We start from the raw sequence: 23079 nt of genomic DNA, 5'->3' as shown, positions 1-23079 counted from the left end.
TCTGCATGTGGTCACCGTTTGGTCTGAGTCAGTTAAACCCACCTATGAAAAAACAAGCCAGTGATTTTCCTGCAGTGGAAGAGCAGAGTGAAGCCCTCGTGTGTTTTAGAGACAAAGGTTAGATTAGTTCCTGTGCAGTGATGCTTCAGCTAAAGCGATGAAAGGTCATGTGAGAGCATGTGGAGGTGCTGATTGGTCTGCTCGGTCAGTCGGAGTGCTGTGTGAAGACTGGAGCAGGTGGAGACATAAAGGAGCCTGGGAGCGTCTGAATGCTACAGCAGGTCTGCGTCGCTGCATTTGCATAATCATTCATAGTGTGTGTGTGGGGGGTGGGGGGGTGGGTGCTACAGTTGATCCTGTATTCTGCAGCTTCTCCTCGCACGTTTCCATGGCAACGCCAGCAGTATCCATGAGAGGCACGCAGATGCTTTTGTGTGTTTATGGAGATGGCACTAAGCCAAAGCCGCCACCCACTGCTGATAACTGAAAAACCGCAATATTCCCAGAATGCACCAGTGTAGTGCATATTTTCATAACTCACCTGTGTAAACTCTGTCAAGGCAAGGTTGCATATCAGGGGCGTGGCCTTTTTGACTGACAGGTGGGTGTAGCTGCTAGCTCGTGCTAACTGGACTGTGGACGTGTTTGTGTTGCTGTGAGGTTTCTGTACGAACAGACGTCTTTTATTGTTATGAATGAGCAGGTGACTGTGACAGCCAAGGCCAAACTGCAGCCAAGTCCCTCTGTGAGTTACAGGCTGTGAGGTAACCCCATCCTGTTTGTGCACACTCTGCTTGAAACTAGTGTAGTTTTTATTTTTCCGCCTGTTTGATGAACTGCGTGCGGACAGCTCCACAGAGACTCATTGCTCAGTGATGTGATTGCTGTCTGCAGCAGAGCTGAAGCTGCTGTGTGGAGAATCGGGATATCTTCCACAGTCAGACGTGCTCTGAGCACTGAGAGGCTCGGGTCAGAGAGCTGCCCATCACGTCACATCATGTCTGACTGCACGGCACCTCGATCAGGAGACACACGAGGGGAAGGAAAGAGGCAAACAAACCTCTCCTATTGGTCAGTTCTTTGCTTTAATCTAAAGAGATTTACAGTATACCACAGTAATCCTTTGCTGATTACCGTAGTATACTGCATGTGTTACACATCACAAGACTTATCGCTTATTTATTTAACTGTGCTGCACAGCTACACTGAGGGTTCAAACAAGAGCATAAATTAACTTTGCTGAGCTCTGAAGACAGAAACCAAAGAAACATCAGAGCAGCGAGGGCGATCGAGGCTCAGTGCATACTGAGAGAGAGAGGAGGGGTGGGTTGGAGCAGAGAGGTAAAACCTGCCTAGCAACACGGATGCCTCTGCAGCCCAAACCCCCAGGGTCCACCTGTAATATTCCACCTTAAACTGCTGTGAGGTGATGAAACACCTATGCTGTTGTTTCCTCTGAGGAGGGGGGGGGGTTGATCTCAGAGTTTCTTTTCATGGCAGCAGACCCCCACCCTCAAAAGCCAAAGACTGGTAAAAGGAGCAGGAGTTATTTAAAGAAACAAGCCGTGATACTTTTATGATGACTCGTGAACAGCCCCACAAACTACAGACAAAAATATGATGGGGGGGGAGGCCTCAGCCCTCCCGCTGTGTGCCCCCTCCGGACCCGTGTGTGCTGGGGTCAGACCCGTGAACCCCGGCAGCTGGAGTGCTGCAGGTGGAGCGGGCTTCTTCTTTACCTGGATGTGACAAATACAGGATGAAGAGGAGGAGGTGGGGGTGACACAGATGGGGGAAGAACGAGGGCAACAAGTGAGATCACGGAGGGGGAGGGACGGTGACGTCAGCTACTCCACCAGGTGGCATTGTGTGAGAGGGGGTAACAATCTGAATTCCTCCGCTTTCCCCGGGAGTGATGCATGCAGGGGAAAAAAGGCAGAGCTCCCTCCTCCTCCCTCCTCCATCTCTGCAGCAGCACACGGAGCTACAGCAGCAGGAGGAAGAGGAGGAGGAACAATAAGCTCAGAGGAGGCTCCGCAGTCCGGCGGCGTGTCGCAGTTTTAGCGGGAGCTGGTGAAGCGGCTGCCCGGAGGAGGAGGCAGGGGGCCGGCAGAGGGAACATGTCCTCCCCGCAGGTGTCCCGCCGGCAGTCGTGCTACCTGTGCGACCTGCCGCGCATGCCTTGGGCCATGATCTGGGACTTCACGGAGCCCGTGTGCCGCGGATGCGTCAACTATGAGGGCGCGGACCGGATCGAGTTCGTCATCGAGACTGCCCGCCACCTGAAGCGCGCTCACGGCTTCCAGGAGGCCCGCGGCGCCGCGGGAGCGCCCCCGCAGCAGCAGCCCGGGGCGACGAAGAGCCAGGCGGCCATACTAAGCGGCAAAGAGCCGCCGAACCACCACCACCACCCGGCGGATGGTGCAGCCAAGCCCCAGCATCCCGGGACGGACCGCTACTCGCTGGGACGCTTCGACTACGGCGGCAGGCCGCCCACCGGGCTCGGAGGACCGAACGGCTTCAAGGACGACGGCCCGCCGGAGCTGAACCGCCAGAGCCCGAACTCCCGCGGCAGGACCCCCGCCGGACCGCCGTCCGCCGCCGTGCCACCCAGCCTGCTGCCGCAGACGGGCCGGGCCGAGCCCGGGGCGAAGCGGCCCGCCTCGGTTTCCGCCGCCGACCCGGACCGGGAGCTGAAGGAGAAGCAGCGCAACGCGGAGGTGCTGGCAGAGTTGAGCGACAGCCTGCGGAGCCGCCAGGAAGAGTGGGCGGGCCGGCCGAAGGCCGTGCGCGACACGCTGCTTGCGCTCACCGGAAGCACGCCCTTCGACGTCCGCTTCAAGAAGGACCACGCGCTGTTGGGCCGCGTGTTCGCCTTCGACGCCGCGTCGAAGCCCGGCGCGGAGCATGAGCTGAAGCTGTTCATCGAGTACCCGAGCGGCTCCGGGACGGTGTTCTCCAGCGCCTCGGGGGTGGCCAAGCAGATGTACCAGGACTGCATGAAAGACTTCGGGCGCGGGCTGTCGTCCGGCTTTAAGTACCTGGAGTACGAGAAGAAGCCGGGCTCCGGGGACTGGCGGCTGCTCGGGGACCTGCTGCCGGAGCCGCTGCGCTTCTTTCGGGAGCCGCTGTCCGTAGAGCTGCTACCGCAGCCGCACGCCGACGGCGGCTTCCCGCTGCCGCCAGGACGGGCGGGGGGCTCCCGGCCCGGGCTGAGGAAGAGGAAGGCCTCCCCGGAGCCGGACTCTGCGGACGAGCAGCAGCGGCAGCAGTGGCTCGGGGGCCCGGGCGAGGCCCTCAAGACCCCCCCGGAATCCGCCACCGCCCCGCCGCAGAACGGACAGTCCCCCATGGCCGCGCTCATGTCAGTGGCGGACGCGCTCGGTAACGCGCACTCGCCCGGCAAGGACAGAGACTCCGCCGCGCACTCCAGGCACGCGGCCGGCAGCCCGGCGTCCCCGGCCTCAGCCTCCGGCCAAAGGCGCCTCTCCTCCCGCAACGGGGACCTCGGGCTGCCCGCGCAGGACCAGGTGCACGCGCAGAGCGTGCCCGACTCCCCCGTGGCCAACAGCGGACCGCTATGTTGCACCATCTGCCACGAGCGCCTGGAGGACACTCACTTCGTGCAGTGTCCCTCCGTCCCCGGACACAAGTTCTGCTTCCCCTGCTCCCGGGAGAGCATCAAGGCCCAAGGGGCTTCCGGGGAGGTGTACTGCCCCAGTGGGGACAAGTGCCCGCTAGTCGGTTCCAACGTGCCCTGGGCATTTATGCAGGGGGAGATTTCCACCATCCTGGCTGGAGATGTGAAGGTAAAGAAGGAGAGGGACCCCTGAGGAGGAGGTGCTGGAGCCTCAAGCCCAGACTTTGTTTTTTATATTCCCCTGGATCACAGCCCAGGTCGAGGTACTTCAGCCTGCCCCCCACAGAGATTCGCTCTAACCTAAACTCAGTCAAATATTCAAACCATGAAGAACAGCAAACTGTTTCAGTCGTTTAGAGTCTGGACTGGTGATCACGTGAAAGCTTTTCTGATTTAACACTTTCCACCTTCCTTTGTCATCGTGTCTGTTTTCGATGTGACGGAGGTCAAAGGTTGAGTTTCAACCTGGCGTCAGTAAAATAAATGAGTGTTACTGATCCAAAGCAGCGCTGACACTCTTCAGTTTATACGTCGAGCTGCCTCCAGCTCCGTGTGTGTGCAGTAAGATCATGCATGCTATAGTTTCTGTCCAACACTCAGTCTTCTTTACTGTGAGGCTTAAAATAACCTCAATATTCTGTTAAAATGAGTTCATGTTATTACAGGTGTGTGTGTGTGTGTGTGTGTGTGTGTGTGTGTGTGTCAGTCATTACACCCATGAGTACAAATGTGTGACCACTGTGCCGGACCGTCAGCCCGTTTCTGCATCTGTAAAGAAAACCTGATAAAAATACGTTGAAGGCTTGAAACGGAGATTATCGTGATGCAGTTTAATAAACGTCTCGGACAAGCAGGCGATTCTTATTTTGAAACAAAGAAATATGTTAAAATTTATAAGAAAAATGTAATCGTCCAAATTATCCAAACTCCGATGTATGACATCAGAGTGATCTTTGGTTCGTCTGGCGTTTAAACTTGTGCGTTTACTTTGTGAATGAGTCGTTTGTGTTTTTGTCTGTTGTTCAGGACGATGTGCTCACAGACTGAAACAGTTTGACTGAAACATGGAACATTACTGATGTTAATCTGTGCCTGTTGTGTGGGTCCAGGTGTCGCTCCCACCGTTGCTCATGTTCGTCTGGAGTTTGGTTAACATACAGTCACAGTTTGTGTCCGAGTCGCCGTCACACTTCTCACAGTGAAACTCACATCAGTTATGTTTGTTTAAAACGGTCGTAAATTCTCCCTGTTTGATAAACGAACCCGTTGACGACCGGGTGGAGAAACGCGAGGGGAGGCGTTGCTCACGTTCAGCGTTTATTACCTTTGACTCTTTCTAATTAACGTCGTGGACATCATCAAGCTCGTGATCTCAGAATGACATCATGCTGTGACTGTTGTGAAGCAAAGGTCTGTTAGCAGCGATGAGACCGGCGGGGAGTTTCAGGGCGTCTTTGTGCACGTTCCCACTGCAGGAAGCGGCCGGTAGGACGCCGTTTCAGGAGGAGAAAGCGCTCACTTACAATCTGTCGCTCCACGTTCCCACTCTGTGGAGCCGCACTCGCCGCAGCTGGAGGGGCTCTTCATGAAGGGTTATTCCAGAAATGCAGCTGAAGCTGTGGAGCACGCTCACAGCAGGTCCATACCTGTGTCAGGCGTCCTCACTGTGAGCGTGCACACACACTCGTCTTGAACGGATCGTCACAACGATCGCCACCGTCCGCTGTGAGCTCACAGAGCCTTTGTTAAGTTATTGCTCGTGGTTTTGGTGCCTTTAACGAGGCGTCGCACAAAGATCAGCTCGGTAACGTTCTCGGCGGTAGACCGTCACTCCTGTGGCACGTCGACAGAAGCGGGGGGGGTTGAGCTTAAGATGATTAGACAATAACTGGCTGTGTGCAGACTTGAACTTTAACCTCAGGCTTGTTGGACGTGCGGATGAAACGGGCGTCATGCTGTTTACAGAGCCGCTCCTCGCCTGAAACAGCTGCAGCATCAGTTCACCTCCTCTAACCCAACATGGCTGAGAGGAGGCGCGGCCGCGTTCGCTCGTGACTCTGATCTCTGCAGCAGCTTTGAGACGAGTACAGACTCTGACTCGCTGCAGCCGTGAGCCGTCACTGTTCAGCTGTGCGTGTTTGCTCCTCATAACTCGCTTATAGAAACTTTCTGGGCTTTAAAAAACAAACAAACTTCATAGTTGGATTTGTCCAGCGAATAAATGTTATGTTTCTGTTGCACCTGGATCCACAAAGCAAACGCAAAGATGGAGGTCAGACTGATGAATTCTTCATTTTCAGTCAAGTTAAAACAAGTTAACTCCCAAATGCAGAGAGTTTCTGCTGTGGACAAACTGGTTCCAGTGGTTTGAAGTGAACCAACCAAAAACGCCTCGACTTTGGCCCTGACAGTTGGAAGGTAAAGTCACCTCGAGGAACACATCTGCTGCTCGTTTGCTGGTTTTCTTCTGTTTGAACTGGACAGGAAGTAAGACCCGTGAACACGCTAGCTCTCTGACGGCTGTCGGAGAGACTAAACAGGAAGTTTGTTTCTTCTGCCCGGAAAGCCAACGGTGTCAGAGTATAATTATGCCGACGTTTCACTGCAGATGTAAACGAATAAATCAGCATAAAAACAGACGAGCAGGACGTAGAGTCATGTTTAAACGACCCTTGGAATTGTGTTTCGTTTCTACCTTGTGTCATGATCTAAATGTAAAACAGAAAAAAACCTTTTGTACTTAAACTGTGTCAGATGTTTTGGGACATCAAAGAGGAAACCGTGCACACGCCGTCTTCCCTCCGTCCAGGTTCCAGCCGAGTTTGGAGCAGACAGCTGAACTTATAAATATTCTACATGTGGATGTTTTAGAAAACGTGTTTAACAAAGAAACGAGCGTGTTGTGTTGTCGTGGAGATGAAGGCGTGGTCAGTGCCGTGGTGTTTAGGAGGTTCAGTGTGAGGCAGCCGGTAGTCACTAACACATGCTCCATTTTTACATTAGAAAGTCGTGTCTGTAAAGAAAACAACAAAAAAAGCAATTTTTTTTTATTTTTATAGAAATAATTTATTCATATTATCATTTTGAATTTGAATTTAATTTTTCCTTTCTAATATATTTTGTACTGCAATAAGAAGCCCCTCCTCTCTGTTCCTGCCTCACATTAAGGTTCAGCTTGTTTTGTGTTTCTGTTCAGATAAAAATGAAACTAACACATTTGATCTTGTAACGTGCCTTGGAGCTGAGTCGGTTGTAATAAATTCCTTTTCTGTCAAACGTGACGTTTCTTTAATGCCACACTCGACTTTATTTTGAAATTCTGGTGCTGGAATCACTCACGTCCTGTGGCTAAAGGCTTCTTTCAGTAGAAACTGAGTCAGGCTGTGATGGAGCGGCTCACCTGTTTTTCCAGAAGTCCAGCTAAAGTAAGAACACTGGAGCGTCTCACTTATTGATCTTTACGTCTCCAGGAAGTTGTGTTCGGATCAAATCCGGGCCTCTCAGGGAAAACAGCCACATTTCCACCGTTCGCTGTGGAGCTTAAACACAGCACAGGTATTTTCTGAATTTGTCAGCTCCTGAAATCCTGCACTCAGCGTCTTCACATGGACGCTTTTATGTTCTTGTAATTCCAACATTTGTATTTGACAAAGATGCAGATTTGATTGACTTGAAGCCAAGAGCGAAACTTTCTCTGCTGTCTATGCGTTGATGAAGAAACTCGAAATGTTGAGCCTTACTTTTCATTTTACATTCACTTGAACTGTGACCTTTCCTTTGTCACCAAACGTGATCAGCATTGTAATGAAAGCTTGAGGAACTCGTCCATTTTCGGGCTGTGTTGGACTGTTTGGTGGGCCAGATGTGGCCCCCGAGCCACATGTTGGAGTCACAAATGTTAGAAATGATCATGTGAGAAGGAGCCGAGCGGCACCAAAGTGTAACCAGCAGAAACGCAGATCAGCGTGGTTAGCATTCACACAGCGAGCTGCTGCACTGAGCCAAGGGCACCTTAACCATCACTGTCCCCACACACACACACACACACACACACACACACACCAGGGGTGTTTTTGTTGTTCAAAGAGAAAATCTGCAATGCAGCAAGAAACTACAAGTACAGCGAGTACTGCAGTAATGGTAGTACCGGTACTGCATCAGGAGTTTGTTAACGAGACAGCAAGGACTCTGATTAAAGACACGGCGTCGTATTAAGATCCAGAAACTGCATCTGCTCAGTTCACCTCTGCTGCGCTCTGATTGGCCGCGCAGTGTCTGACAGAGTGTTTTTGTGCGTGCAGCTGCAGCAGCCGAAGCGGCTCAGACAAAGACACAATGCTGCAGGTGTGTGGATTTACAGCAAGCTGCTCTCAAACCTGCAGCTCGTTTCTCGCACTCTGAGAGCGAGTCAGGACATCCACAACATCAGCGGCTGCTCTGAATGTTTTCACATTCTGTGGCTGATCGCGGCGTGTGGGGACGACACGGTTGCCTACAGCTCGAGGGTGTCGCGCTCGCTGTTCTGATCACAGAGGAGGCAGCCTCTCTGCGAGCTATCCTTACTGTATAAAACGTAGATATTGACAAAGTTCACTTGCAGTTGAAAGGTCATAAATTGCAATAACAGGTGATATAGGTGGTTTCATGGGATGTCTGGGGCTCCCTGCCTGAGCTCATTATTAGAAGCGTCATGTTTATCCTGAACCACAGAAGCATGACAGCATCCGCTCGAAAACTGAAAAGTCTGAAGTCTGGCACAGTGCGGTGAAGAATGCCAGCTTGGATCAGTCTCCATGTTCAGACACGGTTGAGTTAGGCGGAGTGGGCAGAGCCTCCGTCAGTGAGTCGGCGCTCACGTGGGCTGAACGTGCAGAGCTAAATAAAGACATGGAGTCGCAGCGAGGTTTGATTCATCTGTCTGCGCAGCACCGCGGTCGGTTCTCTCCCCCTCCTCTTCGTTCGCTGTAGCCGTGGAGGAGGATGCTGTTGCCATGGTTACCAGCTTCACATTTAAAGACATAATTTATTCAGGAATGTGCAGAGACAAGCGCTGCAGTGATCGGCCGCTCTTTAAACACTGACAGAATCGTAATCGTAGGCGTCAATAACTTCACATTTGTGCCGATAAACAAGCCCCCACCCCTCTCTGCGTGTCACGGCGTTGACTGCATTTAAGACGATGATGTCAGCACTCTTTTTTTTTAAACTTTTTTTTTTTAATGTCCATCAGCACTCCCCGCCGGCCCCCCCAACCCCACACACACACCTATGACTGTTTGTGGTGTCGACCCTCCCCCACTGGCCCGCTCAGAAGCCTCCGTCTCGCTGTGTTTTTATGTTGCCCGATTGGTCCACTTCAGCTCGTGCTGCAGATTTCATGCAAACTTGATTTAGCTCCACACCTGCAGCGGATCCATCTGGAGTCGGTGGATCCGTATTTTGGAGTCCGGATGCTAAAACGCTTTATGTGGGCCAGATGTCAGCTATGTCATGATATTTGAACCACATCTGGCCCACCTGACATTTTCCACCCGCTGTGTGTCTATTCCACTTCATGTACCCCACTTAGGTTCAGTCAGCATTCAGCCAGCTGTGTGTGGCAGGTCCACATTTAGCCTGTACGGCAGCAAAGGGGGAGGGGGGTCTACGTCCACAAAGTGTCCCTTTTTGGTCCACATTTAACCATAATGGATTTTGTCTCAGGTAGTTCAGCAGTTAAGCCGGGTCTGCCTGCTGAAACTCACCCACAGGGCCTCGTGCCACACACGGGGACTCTCTTTATTTAACATGTTTAAGTATTAGACCCAGACCCCACCACACATGTGGCTCCACATCTGTCCTAGGCAGGTTAGCCTGTTCGGGTCCACATTCAGGCAGCACAGCAGTCCACCTGTGCTCAGCATTAATCATCGAAGGAATGTGGTCCACGTGGGCCTGCACCGATCCGGTTTTAGCTCGTGTGTCGAACACGCAGCGTGCTCGGAGCGCTGAAGGGAAGCACAAGGACAAAGAAAAGGGTGAAGCACAAAGACGCGCCATTAATAGTCATCCGCAGCCGTTACTACGGCGCTCATGAATTATTGCTGGCATGTAAAGGTCTACAGAGAGGAGGAAGGGGAGGCCCGGGCCCCCTCCCCCCGCCCGTTTCCTCCATCAGCATCTCTGCTCGCTGTCACCATGAGAAACCACTGGGGTGTTGCCTAGCAACAGCAGCAGCAGACAGCCTGCAGCAGCTGTTTGTGATAGTTTCTGAGCGATTAAATGACAGAGGGCAAGTTGACAGCGGCGCCCATTTTATCCCCACCCACCGCCACATTTCCAGCTTCAGCGAGCGTCACGACTTTAGCTGAGGGCGTTTGGACCTTCTGAGATGAAGGTCAGACCAGGGGCGATTCTAGGATCAGAGCTTTGGGCGTGCTGAGCACCCAGAGAACTGCCCAGCCAGGCAAGATAAACTTTACTCGTTACAATGACACGTCTTCCCTGTCTCTGTCAGTCCCTGCATCCCTACATGTCTCCAGTTGTCCCGAGTTCCCTCTGACTGTCTCCTTGGTGCATTTAAACCCCTGTTCCTCCCTGTCCTCGTCGTCTGTTGTCTTCATCTCTGTTATCAGTCATCATAATTTTACCCTCTCTGTGCAAGTCTGCAAATTTCTTTATTAAATCATAAGATTCTTGAATTCATCAAGTGTCTCTGTGCCTGGGTCCTCGTCCAAAAAAAAAACATCACTGTTTTGTACATTTTAACACAATTTAATCCCACATTTGTGAAAGAAAAGCAAAACACTTTTTTGAAAAGTCTGTAACAAAACCATCAAATCTGATCAAGGTTAAATGCTGCTAAAGAAGAATGGATTGGAATAGAAAAAATACATATCCTAACCTTAATTACTGGGGGAGGATAATGAATGATGCTCATAGTGAGTAAGAAGTAAACTGACTGCATTTTTTTGACAGAGATTCACTTCACCTACCGCCTGCCTGGTGTTGGCCAGAGGGGCCGATGGTGCGATATGGCAGCCTCGCTTCTGCCCCAGGGCAGCTGTGGCTACAACCGTAGCTGCCGCCACCTGTGTGTGAATGAATAGTGGAATTGTAAAGCGCTTTGGGTGCCTTGAAAAGCGCTATAAAAAATGCAATCCATTATTATTATTATTATTATTATTATTATTTTTAAATAGATTGTATTCAATTAGATAAAAAATTACATTAATATGAAAAAACAAATACTATTAAGATCACTAATGAAAAATCTTCTCTCAGTGTACTTTCAACCAAAAGGCAAATAACCAAACCACATGAACATCTAATAAAAGATAAATATTGAAACACTGATCATTTGTTCTTACACTTTTACCTGAATGTGGCTCCTGGGTTTAATCTTGGCACATATGACAAAATAACCAGCTTCTCCCATTCCATTTCAAACAGGACAGTGGTAACAGCAGTAGGCTGCGGACAGTTTAAAGATTTAGATTTTAAATAGGCTGCATAAATTTCAATGGGAGCAACAGGACGGTCAAATGTCGCTGATTTTACTACAGAGCAGGACGGATTGTAGGGTAGCAAACATCGTCGGAAAACACGTTTCCAACACTACAGGTTACCTGCTGTAATGTTTTCAGCTAACAGAAACATGGTCTGACTCCTACCAACTATATAAAGAATAACTGAAGGTTAAATGCAGCTAACGTCCTGTTTTAAGCCAGGCACTTACACCTCCGCTCCGCTGCGTCTCAGCCACCATCGCTCTGGCAGCAACGGCGCTACAGTCAGAGCAGGGGAGAGGCGAGCTGGGATGCTATGATTCATTCATAAAATCGCCCTGGGTCAGACGTTTCTGAGGGACCTCAGAACGTCTCTGTTGTATCATCAGAAATAACCGAACTCTGTTCTGTCAGGCCATAGTCGCGATGTTACGGTGGGACTCGCTTGCAAGCCTCGGGGGGGCGTTCCTCTCCGAGCTCGCATCATTGCGTACATCCTCCTCAGTCTGTATATTTTAGTTTTGATATTCTGAGACCATTTTGTGATGCTTTTTTTTCACTTTATGTAGTTTGTACCTGCGAACTCCCCACGATGTGAAGGCGCCAACGCATCAATGTCCTCGCTGCGTGAGTCACACTGTCCTCAGAGTGATTCCAGACGCTTCCGACGGCCCGCTGTGTGTGTGTGTGTGTGTGTGTGTCTGTGTGTGTGTGTGTGTGTGTGTGTGTGTGTCTGTGTGTGTCTGTCTGTGTGTGTGTGTGTGCGTGTGTGTGTGTGTCTGTCTGTCTGTCTGTCTGTCTGTGTGTGTGTGTGTGTGTGTCTGTCTGTCTGTCTGTGTGTGTGTGTGTGTGTGTGTGTGTGTGTGTGTCTGTGTGTGTCTGTCTGTGTGTGTCTGTCTGTCTGTCTGTCTGTCTGTCTGTCTGTCTGTGTGTGTGTGTGTGTGTGTGTGTGTGTGTGTGTGTGTGTGCGCACGCGCTTTAGACTCAGCTGAATTGCCAAGAATGTGACACTGTGTGTTGTGTGTTTGATCTCATTAATTTGAATCAGTGTAACGTTCAGTGTCAGTAGTTTTCTTCCACGCTGTCGCATCATTTATTTGTTTGTTTACTTCTGTTTAATGGTTCTGATCTTGGTTTCCTGTCGGTCCTCAGTGCTGCTGTGTGATCGCAGCAGCGTGTGCTTTTCGGAGGGTGGGTAGCTTTCTCGCCCCCTGGTGGATGGCTGTAGGGTACATCATAAGTCCCGCCCCTCCACGCGAGAACACGGTTAAGAGTGTAAGCGTTGGTGATCGGGAGCAGCCTGAAGGGCGGGGCTCAGCTCAGTGTCAGCTTCATTCCACCAACCTGGCGATCGTGGCTCAAGAGTTGGGAGTTCGCCTTGTAATCGGAAGGTTGCTGGTTCGAGCCCCGGCTTGGACAGTCTCGGTCGTTGTGTCCTTGGGCAAGACACTTCACCCGTTGCCTACTGGTGGTGGTCAGAGGGCCCGGTGGCGCCAGTGTCCGGCAGCCTCGCCTCTGTCAGTGCGCCCCAGGGTGGCTGTAGTGACTGCCATCACCAGTGTGTGAATGTGTGCGTGAATGGGTGGATGACTGGATATGTAAAACGCTTTGGAGTCCTTAGGGACTAGTAAAGCGCTATATAAATACAGGCCATTTACCATCTTATTACTATATGCATATTTGTATTGTACAGCACTTTGGTCTACCAGGTGTGTTTTTAAAGTGCTATATAAATGATGATGATGTGAGTCAGATTGTGTATTAGGATATGTGACGCTGCGTGGAGCGGAGCGCTGGATGGGCTGTTACTTTCACTTCTTGAGTAACAACAGCGTTGTTGAGGCGTGAGTGTTTAGTCAGATAAGACACTCAACAACTAACAGATATTAATATTATAGCGTTACACTGGTCATTTATTCAGGCTGAGCGATCTAGGAAGTTAAATCTGTTCCCTTTGCATGTTTTTAATGCTTCAGACATGCTCACATGCCTGAAAGGTCTCAGCTCCGGTCTTTAGCCAATCACAGCTGGGAGGCAGCGAGGAGAGCCAATGACGTACTGCAGGAGATGAAGCGTCTGAAGACTGAGATGAAGATGCTGCTGACGGTCAGTGTACAGTTCAGCTCAGCTCGAGTTAACGGGAGTCTGTAATACTGAAGCCTGACACACGTTCTGTCCCCCAGCAGCCAGAAGACCCTCTGAAAACCAGCAGACCTTCACCGAAGCACCAGCAATCCCAACAAACCCAGTCCCAGTCCCAGCAAACCCAGTCCCAACAAACCACCTCAAAGGAAAATCGCCCGAGGTCCCGATCTTCCCACCTCCAACAAAACTTATCCCATGAAAACAGTTTACAGTCCCAGCAAAACCAGTCCAGACTACCCCAGCCCAATAAAACCACTGATGAAGAACATAACCTCTGGTCCCAGCAGTCCCAGTCTGTGCTGGTCCAGAGGAGGTCCGCGGTCCCGTCCCTGCTGGAGGAGGCGGGTCAGGTTCTCCATCAGGTTCGAAAGCAGAAGAAAGTTCTGGAGGAGAACCTGGAGGCTCTGCTCAGAGCCCGGACCGGAGAGGTTCTGCACTGCCAGCTGGAGGCGCTAGCTGCTAACAGGTAGCTAATTGTAGTGTTGACTTCAGGTGTGCTCGCTAACACAGGACAGGTTTAAACACTTAGGATGGTTTCTCTGACCGGCAGAGACCACAGCGAGGAGGTCCGCATCAAGAAGACAGTGGACGCCTGGATCAGCAGGTTAAGCAGAGACATCCAGGTGAGCTCCAGCAGGCTGGGAACACCTTCATCTTTCTTTTTGTCTGCTTCTTCTTCTGCTTCTTCTAAACTTCACTTCTAGAACTCCGATGTGGCGCCATCTGTTCTCTCACTCATACGACAGCACAAACGCTTCTTCTTCTTTGAACTTTTCTTCTTCTGCTCCTCCCCCGGTGCTCAGAGAAAGAGCAGAAGAAGTAAAACGGGGACTGACCCTTTTCTGCCTTGCCATCAGGCTGAGATGTCCTCAGGGAACATCAGAAACCATCACTCAGCTGTGGACGCTGATAGCTCCGCCCACTCAGGGAAGGAGAGGCCAGTGGGCGCGCTCAGAGGAACAGGAAGTATGAGGACAGCGAGGAGAGGAAGCAGAGGGCAGAGAGCCGGAATCAGAGCGGTGAGGCTGGATTCTTCTGGAAGCCATTGATTAGTTTCTCATCAATAACAAACAAGCGATCACTGATTGGTTATGTGTTTATGCACCTGCAGGGGGTGGAGCCTAACCGAGGCACAGGTGGAGCAGCTGAGCGTCATCAGTTGGAAGTGGACGGAGAATCGTACCTGACCCGGCTGTATGGCCGGGCGCCGTATGAAGGTCTGAGACGGACCCTGAAGAAGAGTCCGTACCTTCGCCTCAGCTCACCTGCCTCACCACTCGGAAGGAAGCCCCGCCCCCGACTAGTGGAGAGTGTCCGAGGTCAGAAAGTCAACATCAGTAAGTGTGATGGTAAAGGTTGACCTGTGGGCGTTGTCAAACATTCTGCTCTGCGTCTCAGGTGTGAAGCTGAAGTCCTCCAAGACTCAGACCAGCCTGGCCCCACCCCTCACTCAGCCCCAACCAATCATTTCAGCCCCTCCCTTTGCTTCCTCCTCACCTGGACGATCTCACATTTTCAGCTCATCACACCTGACCTCAGGTCACTTTGATGACCTCAGCATGACCCCTGCAAACAGCTGCCCTGTCGCCATAGCGATCCCACTGGGTCAGTAACATAGTAACCTGTTTCTGTAAAGGTTAAAATAAACATAAACAACAGTTCCAGGTCAAAGGTCAAGTATAACACACACAACCTTCCCCATGCAGGTCCACCCCGGATGGACTCCAGGTGTGAGCATCCTCAGGAAGTGACATCAGCGCTCGCTGCCCCTCCAACAGCCTCTGTGGGCGATGAAGCACCTGACCAGGTGAGCAGCTTTGAGCCTCTGAGGACTTCAGTCAGTCAAGGGTGGAGGTGTGAGCTCTGACAGGTGTGTGTGTGTTCACAGCAGCTCCTGGAGGCAGAACAAGCTCCTCCCCGTGCTCCATCACTCACGATTGACATCATCGAAGGGAACGAGGAAGAAGTGGAAGAGGACGACTTCTTCCCTGGAACTGACTTCCTGTCTGTTGTTGATGTTGTGCAGGTAAGCCCCTCCCCCTCCTCTGTGCTTTAGAGCAGCCACCGTCGTCTCATAGGACGGCCACTTTAGTCTTCAAGTAGTATAAAAACAAAAAAATGCCCACAAATACTTCCTGAAATGTTTTGTTCCCTCTTCACTAACTGAAGCCTTTCATTGGACGTTTGTTCTGTGCACACGTGGCAGCACTGCTGCTGTCATTGTGTTCTTAACTAAATCAGACATAAGTGAACACGTGAGTTTGTGACTCTCACTGAGCTAACAGACATCCCTCAGCATGTTTGTGCTCTCTGCTCATGACATATTCCATCATTTTAAAGAACTTATTTTAACATCGTACTCAACAAAAACAATTCCTCCTTAACAAAAAAGTCACTGCATTCGATTTCTTCACGTCAACATGCAGCCGCCAGGTTGAGACCTCTGCTGTAGACTGTCAGTGTTTTCAGTGAGGCTGCAGCGCCACCTGCTGGACAAAAACAGAACAGCAGCAACTCAGAGCGAAGAAGATGATGACGATGATTGCTATTACTATTCATGTTTTTGGACACATGGAGACTTTGATTAATTAATCCTTTGGTCTCATTTTTCGTTTTTTCTCAGTGATTTCAGTAACATCTGATTTATATCTCGATCCTTTATCCCGTCATTTCACTGATTTTCAGTTGTGATGTTTTTTTGGATTTTTTAGACTTTTAGTAGAAATCTCAGAAAACTTTAAAAACTGAGCCGCTGTTTCAGAATTTTGGGGTTTTTACGATTTTTGGAAGGTTTTCAGTCATGAAGAAGGTGAAGATGTTGTGTAGAGTTTTAAAATAATCTATTGACTCATTAATATTAATGTCAGGCACATGTAGGTTACAGTGCCGTGCAGAAATCTTGAGCTCAGGTGTAGTGATGTCACTGAATAGTGAACCTCCTCTCAGCAGGAGGTCAGCGTGTCGGGTGAGGAGGCCGTGGAGCTGGACGGGGGTCCGTCTCCCCCTCCGGTCCTCTACCAGGGTCCCATCTTCCCTCCCCAGGCTCCCTCTGCCCTCCCAGCCCAGGATCAGGTCCCCGTCCTGGGCACGGTCCTGCAGCGGGACGTCCTGGAGACCCGGCTGGTGGAATGGTGAGAAACCAGCACGAACCCCAGACCGTGGAAACAACGCCACATTGTCACCATTTTGGTTTCTGTGTTCAGGGTGGAGCAGCAGCTGATGTCCAGGATGATCTCAGAGCTGTACTGGCCCCCGCCTTCTGACCATGCCCACAATAGCGACGTGGACCAGTCAGATCCAGAGGAGCGCAGCGTCACCTCAGACATTGGTAGGTGTACCTCCTCCTGCTCCTCCTCTTCTGCTCCCCCGCTGCTCCCTGACTGTTTGCTCCTCTGTGTGTCTGCAGTGGAGGCAGCAGGAGACGCAGGCCTGCAGCTGTTCGTGGACGCCAGCGTGCCCGTGGACTCTGAGTTAATCCGGCAGCTTGTGAACGAGGTTCTGGCTGAGACTATCGCCCTGATGCTGGGCCAGAGAGACCCGCTGGGCGCAGGACCAGACCCGGCGCTGGAATCAGCAGGACCAGCAGACCCTCAGGAGGTACGGAAACTCTGTCGTAGCGTCGTAGCGTTAAGCCCCGTCTCTGAAGGCCACCGCTTCTCTTCCAGAACGAACCGCTCCCATTGGTCCCCACACCGGAACCAACCCCACCGCCCAGCCCGGCCCCGCCCAGCAGAGAGACTACGGCAGTAACCACACCCCTTCCATCAGAATCGACAAGCCCGCTGAATAAGGAGCCTCCTCAACCAATCGCACCACCAGGTCTTTTGGTGACCTCAGAGCTCGTAGCCACACCCACTCTCAGCCCAGAGCCCACCCCCTCTGCAGAAAGCCCAGCTACTGTACACCAAGCCCCGCCTCCCTTCACTTGGGAAGAAACTGAGCTTCCATTGGATGAGGAGAGACTGGTGGAAGACATAACCACACACAAACCACCTCTGTATGTCCAACACACACACACACACACACACACACACACACACACACACACTTCCTGGTTCATTAACACGTTTCTTCTCCTGCAGGTTGATGTCAGTAGCGGAGGAGGAACCTCCTCTCTCTTCTCCTCACCCTCCTCCTCCTCCCTCCCTCCCCCCTGCTCGCTCCCCGTCTCCTCCTCTTGAGGCAGGACCGGCGTCCCCCTCCACCTCCTCCGAGGAGTCCAGCAGCTCCAGCACGGTGACGGCCGGCACTGAAGCAGCTCTGAAACACATCTCAGAGGGAGAGCTGCTCATCAGTGCCAACCAGCCGGCAGCCATGACAGGTACCATCATCATCATGTGTGTGTTAGCAGGACATCTGTAGCCTGCAGGTGTGACTCTGTGCTCTGTTTGTCTGTCAGGGGGCGGGGCTGTGTGCAGCTTCAACAGCTCTCTGCAGGAGCTGCAGGATATGGTGAGGAACCGCTGAGCAAGGCACTGCTGGAAGCTTAGCACAAGCTGAATATTAATATAATGATGTGCCCCCTCCAGGACTTTGACCCCCCCAGTGAAGGACAGGTGAAAGGTCGCGACCTCCTGCGGGCCCTGCTGACCAAAATGGAGCAGGGAGTCACACAGAGAGGAGAGAGGCCTCAGCCCGAGGTGAGCCTGCAGGCATCAGAGTGCATGTGAGAGGCACCACACCTCAGCTTATGACCTCTGACCTCGTATGTCCTTAGGGCTCCTGGGAGAGGGCGGACGGGAAAGTAAGCTTCACCCACAGCGGTCAGTCCGGCTCACCTGGACAGATCAGTCAGGCTGCAGGTACGCCTGCCTTCAGACGACGCTCAGGGACAAAAACACAAGTTTTGTCTCGTTTAACACAACAGAGCCACTCACACTGTTCTCATTCAGACACCTCCAGGTTTTACACTCTCACCTGGCTTCAGTCAGAAACTGGCCCCGCCTCTGATTCACCTCTGACATCACTCGGTTTCCATTCCCTGCAGATGTGTCAGAGGTCAGCTTTGAAGCCACCAATCAGGGCTCGTTTACTTTGGGCGACCTGACGGGGGAGCTAATAGGTACACTGACCTCTGACCTCCACACAGAGCTGTCGCTGTCTCCTCCTCCACACCTGGAGAACACACACACTCCAGGACAGGTGAGACACACAGACACACACACACGTTGGCTGTTTTCGTGTGTTTTAATTTTTATGCTGATAAGTGTGTGTGTGTGTTCAGGTGCTGCTGGTCAGGACGTCCAACAGTCACACAGGTAAGAAACACACCTGTCTGTGATTCTTGAACGATTTGTGTGTCTGCTGTTTTGTTTTGTTTTTTTAGCTGAGATCACGGACGCCGCGAGCTTGGAGCAGCACAGGAAACATCGTCAGCCGATAAAAAGTGAGTCACTTTTTATCGGCTGACGATGGAGGAGATGAAATGAAATGAGCGAGTTTGGAACAACATTTGAGGAACAGAAACTGACCCCAGGTCAGCTGTCCACATACTTTTGGTCACATAGAGAATAAAATGGCTGCTCTTCATCGTGTGAGCAGCAGGGGGTGTCAAGTGTCCACACAAAAACCAGCCCGAGTCTCCCAGTGGGCTGCCCTGGTTCACTGCCCAGTGAACCAGGGCAGCCCACTGAGACCTGTTTGATTCCTAAAGATGACATCAGACACAGGAAACACCTGACAGGTAGATCAGTATGAAACTGACCTGCTGAGAGCCGCAGCTGTTAACGAGATCAGGTGACTCCTCACTCTTCAGCTTTTATTGTTTTAAAGTTGGAAATTTGGTGATGCTGATTGTAACACGACACAAACACCGCATCACGGCGGCGAGACGCCACCGAGGCGTCCCCGCACGGCGGCACGGTGCTCAGGTCGATGTTACATGACCAGGTGTTCTCTTATTACATCTGGAATTTGATCACATGGGTCACGGACGTCGAGCTGGGGCGCTCTGAGTTGGGTGAAGTGTTTAAGGAACAGGCTTCTGTCTGACTCCGCCTCCTTCGGCGAGGTGTCAGGTGGTGAAGGCAAACTTTTTAACGGGAAGCTGAGCAGGTCAAACACTCGCTCTGAGGAAATGGGAGCATGTGGGCGTGTACTCTTAGCTTTAGATCTCAACAACGAGGCAGTTGTGACATCATACAACCAGCGCCTTACAGGAACCAGAAACTGCTGCGGTTCACTTCCTGTGAATGAAACGTGCCTGAAGACAAGGACGAAGAACATCAGCCTCTCTCTTTGTGCTCTGGTTGTCATGGAAATATATCACAGCTGGTGTGCGCGCTAGAGATGGACCGATCCGATATTACGTATCGGTATCGGTCCGATACTGACCTAAATTACTGGATCGGATATCGGAGAAAAATAAAAAATGTAATCCGATCCATTAAATATCACGAAAGCACCTCACAAAACTTGCAACACGCCGTAACTCACCTCAGAACGTTAGCACATCGGAGCAGTATGCATCACGTGATAGAGCGGCTGTGGCATGCCGGACCTGTCCTGGTCTGGATAGCATTTGGAGCTTCGCTAGCAACCCGGCATTTCATCTCTGACAAAGTTATTCCCGAGAGAAGTAAAGCAAGTGTGTAAGTCCATCTCTGAATGTTTGTAAAGCATTCCTGCGTTAAGCTTAACAAACGATATATGGAGCGACTGCCTCTTCTTGCTGCTACTTCAATCATGAAACTGCTTAATGATCAGCTGATCGGCTTTTCTGTCGCGAGTCCGTGTCTCTTGTTTCTTTTTGGCCCACTTTGCACCAGAAAGAGGAAACCAGTGGCTGAACAACAGCAGCACGTTTAAGCTTGATCAGCTGTTGTTAGAATTTATTTAATATTACTTTCTACACCAGGATCTTTTTCTACGTAGCTGACGCTGGTAACTGTGCAGGGGCGGATCTAGCAAAGTTTAGCCAGGGGGGCCGATAGGGCATGAACAGGGAAAAGGGGGCACAAAGACATACTTTTCTTTCTTATTCTCATTTAAAATGTCGAGCTTTTAATAAATAATTATCTGACACCCAAAGTTTTAATTTGATGTAAAATGAATAGAAGTCAATTACTGTATATAGTAACTATTAAGTCTAATATATATACCCTAGTAAGCTATAGTACTTTTTCCTTTGGGAAGGTACCATCTGTGCAGTCTGCAATTTTGTTGAAGAAAGATGTTGAATCTATTTAATATTTCTTGAAAAATAATTGATTTCTGTGCATTTTTTTTTTTCCACACTGCATCAAATTAAGGTTGATTACGTCGATTAAGCATCATGAGGTGGAGCGTGAGGGGTGGTTCCCTATTTTTTGTTGTTGCTGGGAGTTGGAACCCTATTAGTTAGGTTGCTTAATATTTATGCTAAGTACTCTTTAAAATACCAGAATAGGGAGGATGGTGTAGGTTTAAGTTTATTAGATTGATCAGTATTGCTGAACTATGAAATATTTTTTTTTGCATACAGGTATAACAGAATAGCTTTAGTGTAGTTGTTGTTTTAAACTTGAGTATGAACTTATACAAAATGCAGCAAGATATTTAAAAAACAGTTTTGTTGATTAAAACACACTATATCAGATTCATATCGGTATCGGCAGATATCCAAATTTATGATATCGGTATCGGTATCGGACATAAAAAAGTGGTATCGTGCCATCTCTAGTGCGCGCAGGCTTCACCGACCAATCAGAGCACGTGTTTACATACATCTGTGCGTGTGAAGGTTCGTCAGGTCCACCTTCGTCTCTTTAATTAGAAGATGCTCAGTAACCATGACAACGGAGGCATGTGTAGTAGCGATGGCTCTGTCTTGATCGCCATAGAGACGCAGGCTCATGGGCCACTCGCTCTGATTGGTTTATCTCTGGACACCGTGAGAACAGCTCTGCATAACTCAGTACATAATAATCCTTCGGTGTCTCGGCTCATCTGCTGTGTGAAACAAGCGGTCTTAGCTCCGCCCCCTTTAAGGCAATTAAAAGGAGCGTTTGAACGGCGGTCGGGAGGAGCCGTTCTGTGACATCACACAGACCCCTGAGTGTTGAGAGCAGGCAGCGTCGTTACTGTCCTCACACTGAGCTCATTGTCCTGTTTGAACGCCCGTCCCAGCGGCAGGAGTCATGTGACAGGAAGTGAGGAGCAGCAGTTTCACAGAGGGTTCGATTCAGTGACTGAAACAAAAATAAATCGTTTTCAGGGACAGGAAGTGAGGCGTCCAGACCTCCATCATGGCGGCTCCTCCTCACAGTGAGCTCAGTGTCCTGCAGCTCCTCACACCGCCTCCCGTCTCCCCGTCAGAGCTCCTCTTTCATGCTCCTCCCTGCTGGAGACAGCCGCTCAGTGTGTCCCAGAAACCCACAGCTGCTTTTCCATTCCTGGTGGCAGCTCAGGGTCAGCGAGTTCCTGCTGCTCTCAGGCTTCAGACTAACCTCATGAGCCGAGCCGGCAGAAGGAAACGGACGCGTCAAAGGGTTTCTCGTCACCTCCTCTTCCTCGCCTCGAGCGCGCCATAATGCTCGGCTGTGACCTCAGCGAGCCTCTTTCTCCTTTCACAGTGCTCTGATGTCAGCGCGTTATGTAAACGCTTTACTCACTCAGCAGATATGAACACTGCAGCTCCGAGTGCTGCCCCTCTGCAGGCTTCCAGAGCTCAGCCAGTCAGAAGAAGGCTAGGTTAAAGGGGGGAGGAGCTGAGGAGTTTATTACTAATGGAGTCATGCAAAGCTGCTCTCCAGAATAAAAGATTCAGCAGGAAGAAGTTCAGCACATTCAACAGCGGGACGAATCAGAGTTCTGTTGTTTACAGTGCTCCAGTATAAACAGTAATAAAAACAGACAACACACACATATACAAAATATACAATATAAATATAAGTCACTTACTAATAAATATCTGAATAAGAAAGAAGAGCGTGTGCAAAAAAGGTGTAGCTATGGCAGTAAACAGTGTGTTGGGTGGAGGAGCCACAGGCAGGAATGATTTCCTGTGTCGTTCAGTGGTGCATTATGGGTAATCTCAGTCTCTCACTGAGCGTGCTCCTGTGACTGACCAGCATGTCATGGAGTGGGTGGGAGGTGTTATCCAACATTGTCTTTATCCTGGACAACAATGGCCTCTGCAGCACCACCCTAAGAGAGTCCAGCTCCATCCCCACGACATTGCTGATCAGTTTATTGAGTCTGTTGGCATCAGCAACCTTCAACCTGCTGCCCCAGCATGCAACAGCGTAGAGGAAAGCACTGACCACAACAGACTCATAGAAAATCCTGAGCGTTGTCCGACAGATGTTGAAGGACCTCAGCCGCCTCAGAAAATAGAGACGACTCTGGCCTTCCTGTAAGTCCAGTTTATTTTCAGTGTGTACTCCAAGGTATTTATAATCCTCCACAATGTCAACACTGACCCCCTGGATTGAAACAGGGGTCAAGTGTTTCCTGGTCTTCCTGAAGTCCACTATCAGTTCCTTGGTCTTTGCCACGTTGAGCTGCAGATGATTCTGCTCGCACCACGTGAGTGTAATAACGGCAAGGTGGGCGGGCCCAGCTTCCTGTGTGGACGCAGCTGAATTCATCTTATGTGTTTGTATCTGCAGCGCGACAGCAGGAGGAGGAGGGAGGAAGCAGGAAGATGGGCGTCCACCTGCCCGCCGTAAGACCTCCGGAGGAGGAGGAGGTGATGGAGGCGTCGGTCAGTGCGGTGGCAGACTCGGATTCCTCCACCAGCGATGGTTTTTAAAAAGAATATTTTTATATTTCAACTCATTTCAAATAAATAAAGTCTGATGGAAACCAAACAGATGTTATAATAAC

At 50.6% G+C, this 23079-nt stretch overlaps 2 protein-coding genes across 8 annotated transcripts in view; both read left to right on the top strand.

The window, feature by feature from the left end:
- The window catches only part of kiaa0586 (KIAA0586 ortholog), a 33529-nt gene extending 10450 nt beyond the window's left edge, over positions 1–23079 (top strand). For 2 of the 7 annotated variants that reach the window (XM_086275940.1, XM_086275938.1), the window contains exons 8-25: positions 13104–13233; positions 13311–13738; positions 13823–13895; positions 14130–14291; positions 14384–14591; positions 14671–14877; positions 14979–15079; positions 15161–15298; positions 16219–16403; positions 16476–16869; positions 16938–17269; positions 17355–17593; positions 17672–17724; positions 17802–17912; positions 17990–18074; positions 18260–18414; positions 18497–18530; positions 22863–23079. In XM_086275940.1, coding sequence (XP_086132066.1) covers positions 13104–13233; positions 13311–13738; positions 13823–13895; positions 14130–14291; positions 14384–14591; positions 14671–14877; positions 14979–15079; positions 15161–15298; positions 16219–16403; positions 16476–16869; positions 16938–17269; positions 17355–17593; positions 17672–17724; positions 17802–17912; positions 17990–18074; positions 18260–18414; positions 18497–18530; positions 22863–23005 — 3178 coding nt within the window. In that variant the 3' untranslated portion in view covers positions 23006–23079. Of the gene's footprint in view, positions 1–13103; positions 13234–13310; positions 13739–13822; positions 13896–14129; positions 14292–14383; positions 14592–14670; positions 14878–14978; positions 15080–15160; positions 15299–16218; positions 16404–16475; positions 16870–16937; positions 17270–17354; positions 17594–17671; positions 17725–17801; positions 17913–17989; positions 18075–18164; positions 18415–18496; positions 18531–22862 lie in introns of all 7 variants that reach the window. The other 5 variants (XR_015126510.1, XM_086275943.1, XM_086275942.1 and 2 more) reach the window with 5 other exon arrangements.
- irf2bpl (interferon regulatory factor 2 binding protein-like) lies at positions 1866–6916 on the top strand. The gene has a single exon (XM_086275945.1). It carries the CDS (start codon positions 1920–1922, stop codon positions 3831–3833), a length of 1914 nt encoding a protein of 637 aa, XP_086132071.1. The 5' UTR covers positions 1866–1919; the 3' UTR covers positions 3834–6916.

This window comes from Aulonocara sp. 'chitande type north' Nkhata Bay, linkage group LG19 (assembly GCF_057382095.1).
Source record: "Aulonocara sp. 'chitande type north' Nkhata Bay isolate Kocher_YH1m ecotype deep benthic linkage group LG19, A_spYH_male_GT1.1, whole genome shotgun sequence".
NCBI lineage: Eukaryota > Metazoa > Chordata > Actinopteri > Cichliformes > Cichlidae > Aulonocara > Aulonocara sp. 'chitande type north' Nkhata Bay.
The sequence above is the reverse complement of the archived record's forward strand: the minus strand, read 5'-3'. Positions and strand labels throughout refer to the sequence as shown.